The sequence below is a fragment of the Abramis brama genome (genome assembly GCF_963993115.1).
Source record: "Abramis brama genome assembly, chromosome: 11".
Taxonomy (NCBI): domain Eukaryota; kingdom Metazoa; phylum Chordata; class Actinopteri; order Cypriniformes; family Leuciscidae; genus Abramis; species Abramis brama.
The window spans coordinates 5317117-5329444 of NC_139973.1; the positions used below are offsets into that span (position 1 = coordinate 5317117).

General features: G+C 37.8%; 1 protein-coding gene across 6 annotated transcripts in view; it reads left to right on the forward strand.

The window, feature by feature from the left end:
- ptprt (protein tyrosine phosphatase receptor type T) overlaps positions 1-12328 on the forward strand; it is a 250176-nt gene that overhangs the window by 97649 nt on the left and 140199 nt on the right. For all 6 annotated transcript variants that reach the window (XM_084127973.1, XM_084127974.1, XM_084127976.1 and 3 more), the window contains exon 7: positions 9665-9958. In XM_084127973.1, coding sequence (XP_083984099.1) covers positions 9665-9958 — 294 coding nt within the window. The remainder of the gene's footprint in view (positions 1-9664; positions 9959-12328) is intronic.

Consider the following 12328-nt stretch of genomic DNA (forward strand, 5'->3'; position numbering starts at 1 on the left):
CTGAACTTTGACTGATAGTCTTTTCATTTCCATCTGTGTCAGTGAAGAAATTAAACATATATAGGCTCAACTGATATTTATATGTTTTATGAATCATTTTCATAGACAAGTTCATTTACTCAAGGCTACCAGGAAAGCTGTAGCCTAAGTCAGTATTGCCAAAAGGAACCTTCTACAAGCTTTGGAATTTGAAAACGTCTGTTTTTAAATGGTAAAAGTCATTTTAAATAATCGAAATTATAGCCTACGTTTACCGCAGTTGGTGGAATTGGCAGACGTTCCCTTAGACATCATGCGCTGTGGAAACGCGTCAAAGCATTCTCAGGTATAACTGTGCAGCTATAATGCACGTAGGTGATTTCGAATGAATATTTCATGTCGATATACAATGGTTACATAATGTTAAAACTAATCCTGCTATTGATATCTTTGTAAGACTGCCGACCCTATAGAACAGTGGCAAGGGAAAACAAATGTCCAGTGAATATCGAACCTAAAACTCACTTTACCGCGCTCAACCACGCATTTGTAATCGCTCGCGTTCAGCGGGGAGGAGAGGAAGGACTTTGTCTGCATGCGTGAACTGGTGTAGATGCAGTCAAGTCAGAACCGTGACTGAGAACATAACGTCGGGAAGCGTGTTTGTGAAGGCGGGACCAGGGGGTGATATTACATTTTGATTTCATGAATGATGAGAATCATTGAAATTGATGAGAATGATTTGATTTGATTTTAATCTATTTATTTATTCATTTATCTGAGGTGTCGGAACGCAGTTCCGGACCTTTCCGGCCCACTTTAACCCCCGGCTGCATGGATGGGCAGAGAGTTCTTGCCCATAACAGAAACACATCGCCAATCCAAACTGTATGCTAATTGTCAATCATCTTTGACGATAGTGGCCCTGACAGAACTCTTTTTCTTTGGTATCTTGGCAAATCTGAACACAGTCTGAGACGTTATTGAGATTCCAGAAGACAAACATATAGGAGACTTAAAACTTAGGGTTCTTTTTTTTCTCGGGAAGAAGACCTCTCAATTTTCTCTCTATTTAATCTCCTTTCGTCTATGAGAAACAACTGAGATGTCTTTTGCGATTTATCTTTCCTGTGGGCAGCACTATCCTGTCATTACTCTTGGTTTCTGTCTCAGACACATTTGGACGCACAAAAATTTTCATCTGCCTGCATTATCATCTTTATTTCATTTTTTCACTTTCGTTTCTGTTTTCTTATCTCTACTTCAAGCCTATGTGGTGTCAAACCTCTCCCGTTTTTCATATTTAATTTATGCTAATATGTGTTAAGTAATATTCTTTCTGACAGTCGCTTTTCACTCTCTCATGTCCTCTCTCAATCTCACCCTGATGCAATTTTAACCCCAAACCCTCTGTGCCTTATTAGCCCATTTATACACATTTGCATCACAGTGTCAGAGGCTGAGAGATGTGGGAGAAAGAAGAGTTTTAGTTCATTCTGGGAGAAAGTATAGTTACAGTACATTTGCACAGGTAGGCCTGCATTTTTAACCATTTGCTCAGGTTATTAAAACAAATCTATGGATTAAATGGGGATTTTGGAGGGAACTGTTTTATCTGGTTCATCGTTGAGATAAAATGAATGCAATCACCATATGTTTATAAAATCTGCAGTATTCTAATGTAGAAATAAACTCCTCTTCTTGAAGATTCACTATCTCTCGTTGAATCCCGGGCCTGTGCGCTTTAACCTCACGATGTGACAGAGGCAGTATGCGCTAGGCTAGTTTGTATGCAGGTCTTGGCATCCCCATGGTTCATGAAACCCCTTTCTGCCTCTGACAAGACATGAGCCCTCAGGGCCCTCCACACCACACTCTCCCCACTGACTCACATCAGCAGAATAATAGCAAGCTCTGTCCAGTATGGCCTTATTGATATGCTGCTGGTCAGCGTTGGACCTTTCATGTGAGGATGAATGAAAGAGAATAATATTGTGTTGATATAGCTAATGCATTCATAGACCGAGGGATGGCCTCAGGTAGAGGTGCTAATGACAGGTGACAGCTGTAATCTGGCACTGTACTCCATGGCGTAATCTGGATCGATTCTCTGTAGTCTCTTGTTTGGTATGATGTCCGTGTAGTTGATCAAGGACATGTATGGAATATTAACCTACTGTAAAATAATGCAGTAGACTGCAGAATTTTTCTCAATTAATTTTTCATTTCTTTTTGGCATTTAATTGAATTGACACAGAAACGGCATTTAAATAAGATTTCTTTTTGATTGCCAAAGCAGTGTAAAATAAATTAAATTAACAATAGTGCACACTGAGTAAATAAATAATAATTAACTAATGAAATACTGCTTATAAAAAATTAAAATTTTATACTGTGTTTTATCAATTTCTGTTCCCAATCCCATAATTGCCACTTTCAAATTGGCAATTATTTTATTTTATGTTATGTTATGTTATGTTATTTTATTTTACTGTTCATTAGTAGCCTATGTAAGATCCAAAGCATGCATTTAAAACAGTATGCTGAAGGTTTTTTTTGTTTATTTGTTTTTAAAAATTAATAATCCAACAAAAAAGCATCTTGAAAATTATTATTATTTAAATTAAGGCTGTCCTGTGACAGGTAAAATTTACATATAGTATACATGTACATACATTTAATATTATAACTATATTTTATTCAGTATTGCAAAGTATCAATAAAAAAAAGAGCTCAATCTAATTAAAAATGTTCATTTTTTATGCATATTAAAATATTGTTAAAATCCACAATATTGGAATTAATTGTGAGTCGCATCTCTTGTGTGCTTGTCTTTTTTCAGCCTATGTAGAGCGTTCACATCAATTATTTATGAGGTGCCATGTTAGGCAGCTGTCTAAGTAGGTAGCTCACTAGGTTCTTGAACAGAGCTTGTGTGTGGTTTCAGGATATCGGATAGAAATACAGCTTGATCATTTAGAGTTTCAACACAATTCTGTCTGCCAACATCGCTGGTCTGTGTGCATTTTTTGAGAGAGGTGTTTATGTTTGTGATGGTGATGGTGATGCACTGAGTTATCTACACACCGACAGGGAGAAGTATTAGTGAAGGATTTTGGAAGTCTGTGTGTGTGTCCGTAGACTGCCTGCGAGTGGGCTTCACTACAGAGATGGATTAGAGCGCAGTAATACTACAGCCCAGATAAGCAGGAGCCGAGGAGTTAGCACTTCAAACACTCGCAGCCACTTTATTTGTCTGTGTGAATATTTATTTATTTAGTTTGATGCACTGCTCTCCAAGTACCCGAGACTTCAAAGTATACGCAGCATACAGTATATGCACTGAAATACATAGCTCTTTCACAGAATCTCCATGTCATAGGAATACAGTAGTTCTGTTCCAAAACCTAGTGAGCTGCCTACCTAGATAGCATTTTAAGTCATCGTAGGTGAGCTACCGATACAAAGGCTGCAGAGAGAGTATAAGGAATAGAAAAATAAATAGGAAGAATCACAACACTCCATATGGGGGCTGTATAAATGTAAGTTACTCCTTTCAATTAAAAGAGCCCATGTTTTCTCTAGAACACACTGAAAGGCATTTAAGAATAATTTATTATACCATCCCAATCCCAGAAAGCATTGTGGCAATCTAAGGGTACGTTTACACAACTGCGATGTACTAAAACCAGAAAGGTTTGTGTTTTTCGTGTACAGGCGACAGCATTGTCAAAATGGGAAAACGACTAAAACCATTGTTATGCCAGGCCAGTAGCTGGCGATGTCACTTTGTAAAGAAACACTACGCACATAGACTGAACACATAATACCAATGGACATGTAAACAGCCCCTCAATGAAGAAGTTATTTCAAGATAGTGTTCAAGTCTAGAGAATCTTTTTATGCATATTAGAGTATTGCATCTTTAGTTTAGCATCATTCTTATCTCAAAGTCATGAAATCAGTTGTAAGTAAAGTTGTATTGTGTCCTTCACATAAGCAGTGCTGTTTGTGTCGTTATTATACCTTTGTAAAGCATTCCAAATCGGTCACTAGTCCCAAAACATGCTCTATGCAAATATGCAATTGCATCAACACAATTATTTATCTAATTTTATTGAAAATTAATGTAAATTGTCTTCTGCTGTCAGTTTTGTATTTCAGATCTGTGTTTGCATACGTTTCAGGCCTTATGAGTCTCCGTTTCAGCCTCTGAAGGCAGTAGACAGTAAGGCATCTCACTAGGTTTTGGAACAGAGATTCTGTGTGTGTAAGTGTGATTTACGTCCCACTGAATCCAGAGATGTTTTTAGAACTGAATTTTGAATTTTATGCACAGGTGTCCTCAGCATGCTGCCTTTGAACAGCGCCGGGTTTGTGAATTCAGTCTAGCGAAAGACCGCCTCCTCCCTTATTTTCACTCTCTCCCTCTCTTGTCATCCGTTCCCCGTGCATTGCTTTTATTTGTCCAGACCTGAATGTACATCTTCAGAAAGAGGGTTTGAAGAGCCTTCACTCAACTCATGCTGTTCTTACTGCGCTTGTATGTTTACAGCATTCCTCCTCTGTATTTCTCTTGTTCCCTGCTCTTCCACAATGCTCAATATGGTGTTTTGATTAAAGCATTCTGCTAGGGCATTCAACAGAAACCTTTCTAACACCAATGCAAAAAAAAAAAAAAAAAAAAAATAGAAGGAAATTAGTTTTTAGATGGAAGGAAGAAAAAAGGGGAAATGTAGTTCCTCGCCCTGACAAAGAGAATCAAACCTCCAAAGAGATACTGCATCAAGGGATAAGGGTCAGGTCAAAGGCACAGACAGCATCTCTCGTCTGGTTCCCCTGAGCCATTCTTCTGAGGTTTGATCCAAACAATAAAGTGAATGAGACGAAACAACTGTCTAAGTCACTCAGAAGCGTTTCCCATGAGACTGCAGGTATGGGGGATGGAGGATCTTTGTGGGTGCTGCTGAGGTCTGATGTATAGGTGTGCAAAGAGCGGGGGGGGGGGGGGGGGGGGGGCATGAACATTCATGTCTTGCCCAACATATTAGACATGTGTTTTTCAATGATAACAGCAAAAATTCATCTTATGTGGAAGAGCCTGACATGATGCTAAATATAGGTTTAAGGTTTGTGTGTGTTTGTGTTATAGAGATGGGTGATATAACTGACCGGAAAAAAAAGAAGCTTTTTGACAATATTTTATCTATGGGGTCATTAAGATTTTGTTTTAATAAATTAACAATTTTATTCAGCTAGGATGCATTAATTTGATCAAAAGTGACAGGAAAAACAAAAGATTTTTATTTCAAATAATAGCTGTTCTTTTTAACTTTCTGTGAACTTTGAAATTTCTGTTTTCAACATTGATAATAATCAATAATAATTAGAAATGTTTCTTGAGCATCAAATCAGCATATTAGAATGATTTCTGAAGGATCATGTGACACTGAAGACACCAAAGAGTAATGATGCTGAAAATTCAGCTTTGCATCACAGGAATAAATTACATTTATATATATATATATATATATATATATATATATATATATATATATATATATATATATATATATATATATATATATATATAATAATTAAATACTATTTCACAATATTTCTGTTTGTGCTGTATTTCTGATAAAAAAATATTATGTTTAATTTCATTGTCACATTGCCAACAAAACACCTGTGCAAACATGCGTATGCATTATTTTATGCGTCAGTTGAAATCTGGATATTAAGAAACACTCCAGTTATAGGTTAAATCTAACTTTCTCATACTGTGGCCATATTCTCTATCTAATTCTTGGCTCTTGGTCTCTGTTGAATTGGTTGTTCTGACAGGTGAAAAACCATATTGCAATTATTGTTGTTTCACAGCTACAAATTCCCATTTGACGGTGGAGCTCATCTCTCTCTCCCCAGCCGTTATCAGACAGACCCGGTGGGCTTTGATCAGATAGCGGGGTGGGATTTCTGGAGATTTCTCGCAAATCCAACTGGTTTTAAAACCTCCCTGCGGACACCAGGTGATAAAGGATAAAATTACAGGGGTGTTCGGCCACATGGACACAAACACACCTGCACGGGGGCTTCGAGCCGACTCCAATAACCACATTGCTGCTTATATTCCTGAACGTATGGCAAAGTATGAGTGGAAATGGGAATGAACTTTACGTATCAAGGGAATTTGATAAGAAAAGAGAGTGTTTAGGATTGTGCTTCTACACTTGAAATAGTAAATAGTGTGTGCAGGAAACCTCTCATGTCTGTAGGAAATGGGTTTTCCTGGAGTGAAAGGGACCCTGGTGAATGGGTAATGCTCCTTTTGTTATCTGTATCCATACTGTGTGGCAGTGTGTGTCTAGTCTGTCTGAGCTTACCATATTTTCTTAGTTATTCTAATCTTGCGTGAATCATACTATTTGAGAGAATTTACTGACATCAGAATTGGAGAATTTAAAAAGTAGCTGAGATTAACTGAACTGAAGCCTTTGTGTCATTCGTATATTTGCTTTTTTCTGCCAAAGTATTTATATACAAGCACTCCCTCTCTATCTTCTTGCACTTTCAATTATTAGTTGCTGTTTGTCATGATACTAAAATATCTTATTTCTTTGTGAAAACTGTTGCTTCCTATAAGCAATAAGTGACCTGAATGGCACTACAAAGTATGTAATAGACATCAAATGATTTAACATTCCCATATTGAACATCTGTTGATCTCTCTAGCCACAAACCACTGTGCTAATCAACAACCACATTATATATATAGTACACATCATCAGGACTGGAAGCTCAAAATAGTGTGTCAATCATCCAGAGCACAATAACACTCAGCCAATCATCAACAAGCAATCATCAAGATTCAGCCAGTCATCAATAGCACCCAAACCTCATTTCAATCCAGCTGCAATCATAAATGTGCAATCCAAAAACACTCCACTAATCGCTGAGTTTATCAACTGCAGGACCATAAATGCCCACGCCAGGACAATGTGCTGACATAAAGACTGCTGAAAGTGCATTAAACGATGGAAGTGTATTAATGATTTGAACAAAGGCACTATTTCAAAATTGCAATTTAGATGTGACAGCTACCTTGATGAACAACAAGCTGGAGTTCATTATATGATAAATAAGACATTGTCCATGAGCAATATCTCATTTCACACTAAAGTGTTGAAGATGTGTTTTGCAGTCATCATTACTGGGGCTTACTAAAGCAAATTATAGCTTATGGTTAGGTTAGGGATTTGAACCATATGCTTAAAACACCTGTGCTTCAGTATTACATGTATATTAATCTTCTAAGACAATAAAATGGGCTAAATAATAAATTAATAGATTTACATTAAATGAGTCTGAAAACCAGAATATCATAGAGACTTGGACAGTGGTGGACAGTTTCTGCAGAAAAATGTAAAATACAAAGTTTTCTTGTTTCTTGTCTTTTTTGTTGTGGTAATCTGTTTACTTTTTATTATTCCACCTTCCTTCCTGTTATCGTTTTTATTTTCTCCCACCTTCATTTTCATTTTAAGCACTAAACGCTCTTAAGCTTCGGAGGTTGACGGGTCACGTCTAAACTCTCTTAGCGTATCCTTTCCGGGCAGCGGAGGGAGTCAGTGGTTATCAGCTGTGGGTAAATGGGCTTTGGTAATCTGGCTCAGTTGATTACATGGCACAGTAGAGACAGCAGCCTCTCATTAGAGTGGGCCTGGGTGGCTCTTCCATGCTCGGATGAACCCTTCATGCACTGCTACTCACCTCTAACCCTGGATTAGTGTCTGTCTGCCCCCTCTCCTGCTGAGAGAGAGTGCCAAGAAGACGATTAGAAGATGGAAGCCAGGAACTGAGAAATAAATAATCAAATAAAATAAATGAATTTTTCCTTTCCTTTTCTTTTCTTTTTTTTTTTTTTTACATCAGGGACATATAATATGAATTTGGAAACAATATTGTTTGAACTAATTGAATTGTTACATTTTATGAAGAAAATGTTTGGGTGGCTGGCTGGTTGCCAGGTCATTACTAAGGTTTTCTGAGAGGTTGCCAGGGCATCACTATGTGGTTGCTAGGGTTCTTTTATTTACTTGAAATAAACAAGCCTGTAAAAGGAAGGAAAAGGGAGAACAGAAGAAAAAGGAAGGAAGATAAAAGTACTGAATTAAAGAAGAAAAGAGAGAAAGGAAGAAAGAAAGGGGAGAAATGAAGAAAAAGGGAGAAGAGGAGAAAGGAAGGAAAAATGGAGAAAAGAAGAAAGGAAGGAAAAATGCAAGAAAGGGGAATATGATGGAAGAAAAAATTTAGAAAGTTAAGAAGAAAGAAAAGGGGAGAAAGGAAAGAAGGTTAAAAATGGAGAATGGAAGGAAGAAAAAAGTGAGAATGGAAGAAGGAAATGGAGTAAGGAAGGAAAGAGGGAAAAAAACAAGAACATAAGGAAAAAAAGAGGTAAGGAAGAAGGGAAAGAGAAAAATGAGGATGGAAGAAAAAGAAGAAAGTAAGGATGAATGAAAGAAACTTGGAGAAAAGAAAGGGAGAAATGTAGGAAGGAAGAAGGGATAAGGAAAGTAGGCTATCCTAAAAAGGAGGACAACAAAGAGTGGAAGGAAGGTACGGAGTAAGAAAGGAACGAAAGCAGGAAGGAAACCAGAAGGAGGAAGGAAAGGAAGGAAGCAAATATAAAGGAAGAAATCAAGAGCATAAAGAAGTAATGAAGAAGTCAAAGCAGGGAGGAAGGAATGAATGAAGGAAGGAGGCAAGAAACAAAGAAGTATTGTTTACCTTTCACAGGTTTGAGGGTAAATCTGGGTGCTCAACGGCAGAGAGAGAAAGAAGGAAGAGACGGGCAGAGACAGGAAGTTAATGCAGTGCAAGCCATAAGCTGTCTCCAGTGGATTTAATGTGAGTGGGTTAGAAGCGATGGAGAGAGAGAGGAAGAGAGAGAGCTTAGCTAAGTGTTTAGGGAAAAGCTATAGCCCACCTTCTCAACTGGGATTCCAGGAAACGTTTCATTCCATTTATTCTAACAATTCTGCCGGCCAAGCAAGTCTGTGTGATATCCCTTAATGAGCTCCAGAGCTTCGGCCGCACGCTTCACTGTAATTCCAGCCTTCATTTTCCTCTCACCATTTTGCACTACAAAAGCAAATGAAATGATGGCTGAATACAGTGTAAAAGTGAAGTGAGATTACTTGCTACAGCCCTTAATTGCTCTTTCAACAACTTTTTAAATTTGCTGAAAAAATATTCCCCGAGATGGCTCATGAACATTAGTGCAGTCACTTTATTTCTTTAAATATGGATTTGTTCATGTATTAAAGCTGCTTGGTATTGCTCATAATTGTTTGCATTAGATTGTAAACGTCATGCTATTGATGAAGAATAATCAAAAATACGGAAAAAATATGGATTATAGATTTTAGATTTTGTTGCACTAGTGCTAAATAGCTTTTCGATGTAAAGTGCAAAAAAAAAAAAAAAAGAGAATCAATCAACACATTTCAATAATTATGTCACCTTAATTTGTAAGTAGGAACTTCCCAGAAGGACATGAAGGTAGCATAATTAAAAAATGGCAAAAAGACTTGCCATTCTATGATGCTGATGCATGAAAGTTGGTTGTGTGGTGATAATTAAAGATCACCTGATGTAAACTTTCTGTCTTCTTCTTCTTCAGCGCCCCCCACACCTATTGCTCCTCCTGAGCTTCTTGCAGTTGGCGCCACCTACTTGTGGATCAAACCGAACGCCAACTCCATCATCGGCGATGGCCCCATCATCCTGAAAGAGGTGGAGTACCGCACCACCACTGGGAACTGGGCCGAGACGCACGTCGTGGATGCGCCGACTTACAAGCTCTGGCATTTGGACCCAGATGTGGAGTATGAGATTAAAGTTCTTCTGACCCGACCTGGGGAGGGTGGCACTGGGCCGCCGGGACCGCCCCTCATCACTCGGACCAAATGTGCTGGTAAGTGTCTGTGTACTGTACACAATACGATGAGATGAGCAATGTAATAGATCAATGTTTGGAGAGTTTAGCAGTAAAATACTTGTTTCTGGTTGTTGCTCTTCAGTGTTTCTCTCATTCTACAAAGGAAACTCAATCACTACAATAAAGTAGTTTGTTTCATTGCATTTCACACCTAAAGCATCTGAGTTTACAGTAATGCAGGAGCTGTGTGTTATTAGTGGTTAAACCACTCTTTTATATATACTGTATTTAATTTAATAATTATTTGAAATTAACTGAATTCCCAGAGGCTTGTGTAATATTTGCATATGATGATTTTAAGTTTTGTTGAATTTTAACAAGCCTTTATTTAGAAATTAATTTACATAACATGAAAAAACATAACTGAAACATAAACATAAAACAATATGCACAGCTATTATGTTGAAGTTAGTGTTGATTTTAATATTTTAATATGATTTTAATATGCTTGTATATACCAATATGCGTATAATACACTGCCATTCAAAGGTTTGAGGTCGAAGAAAAAGAAATGAATATTTTTATTCAGCAATGATGCATTAAATTGAGCAAAAGTGACTGTAATACATTTCTAATGTCACAAAAGATTTTTATTTTAAATAAATGCTGTCCTTTTGAACTTTCTTTTCATCAAAGAATCCTGGAAATTTGTTTTATCATTGTTTCCACACAAATATTAAGCAGCACAACTGTTTTTTTAAACATTGATAATACTAATCAGCATATAGAATGATTTCTGAAGGATCATGTGACACTGAAGACTGCAGTGATGGCAGAGTGAGTGAATAGACAGCGCTTAAGTACCCTTTGTCAGTCAGTACTAGATACCTACAAAGAAAAGATAGAAAAGGGACAAAATGAGAACATGTTATTGTCTAGTTTCCTGATGAGCTATAGGGAGAGACTGGGATGATTTGGTATGATTTATGAGGGGGTGAAGGTGTTAGTTGTAATGATAATTGACATTGTTACATTTCCACTGCAGAATGATGGCAGGGAGCAGGAGAGAAGACAAAGGCTGTAGGTGGGAACAATTTTCGGGTGTAATTATAAACGCAGTTGGGTGGCATGTGGAGCGGCGCTCAAATAGACAGATACACTCTTGATCTGAATAAGTGACAGGTAATGAGATGATGGGAGCAGATGAGAGAGCCCTTGGAAGTAGGGAAGTCTGTGATCCAGGTGAAGGAATTCACTATGTGTGTGTGAGTGTGAGATCCAGGTGAGGGTTATGTGATGAAGGAGCTGGATTGTTATTGATGACACAGTGGGGGAGATCCAGAGAGGCTCCTCTCTCTCCTCTCACACTCGCTCATTCTCTTTTCCTCTACCTTACTTCCTCAGATGCTTTCATTCTTTGACATGATCATGCATACATGTATGTGCATGTGCGAGTGCTCACACATTGTCTCTCATAAATTCAGCCTGAAACATCCTGATGGACATCTGGAGGCAGAGACAGAGTTGTGCACCATTCAGAACTGAATTGAGAATGCGTTTTAGATTCCTAGTCAAAGAAAACCAAACTTTGTTTGCAAACTAGACAAAGTTTAGACAGATGGATGAATTTATGGATGCCTATAGAAATGAGCTTTTATGGACCAGGGTGAAACAACAGTTCATTTCCCAGCACTAGTACTTTAGTACATTCCTCTTCCTGTTATTCCAAGACTAATTTAAATTGAACATGAATTGAAAGGGAGCCAGTTCTTCAATTCTGAATTTTTGCACAACTCCGTTCCTTACAAATTTGGCTTCTGTATTTTTACTAACATACTAGGCTTCGAAAGTGCTAAATGTGAAGTTTACCTTGAAAATGTCAAAATTTGATTTGGATAACCCAAACGTCAAAAAAGTAGTTAAAAATCCCTGTTCTGGTGTGGTTGTATTGAAGCAAAAAAAATATGCATGTGTCGTAAAGGTGAAGGCGTGTTGATGACAGAATATTCACCATCCATTTTCTGTTCTTTTTTTATTGTTTTAGAGTATTTGGCCATGGATATGTGTGCGAGTTGAGTACTGTATGTGTGTGTGCTTGTTTCAGATTTTTACTTGTCCAGGTGAGACTGTTCTGCATAATCAGTGCGTTCATGCCAGCTTGCCGCAGGTAGCCGTCTATTAAATATATACACACACGCTCGCACACATATTTGATCCAATGAAGTTGCTTCCAGCCGACAGCACTGATCTTCCTTGTCCTTCCAATTCAATTTTTCTCCTCCGCTCTGCAGCACAGGAGCTCTATTGGTATGCTAATACAGTCACACAGAAGTGTGTCCTCTTTAAAATACACCAGCAAAGTGGAGGGTGTCATTGTATGCGTACAGAAACACACACACACGCACG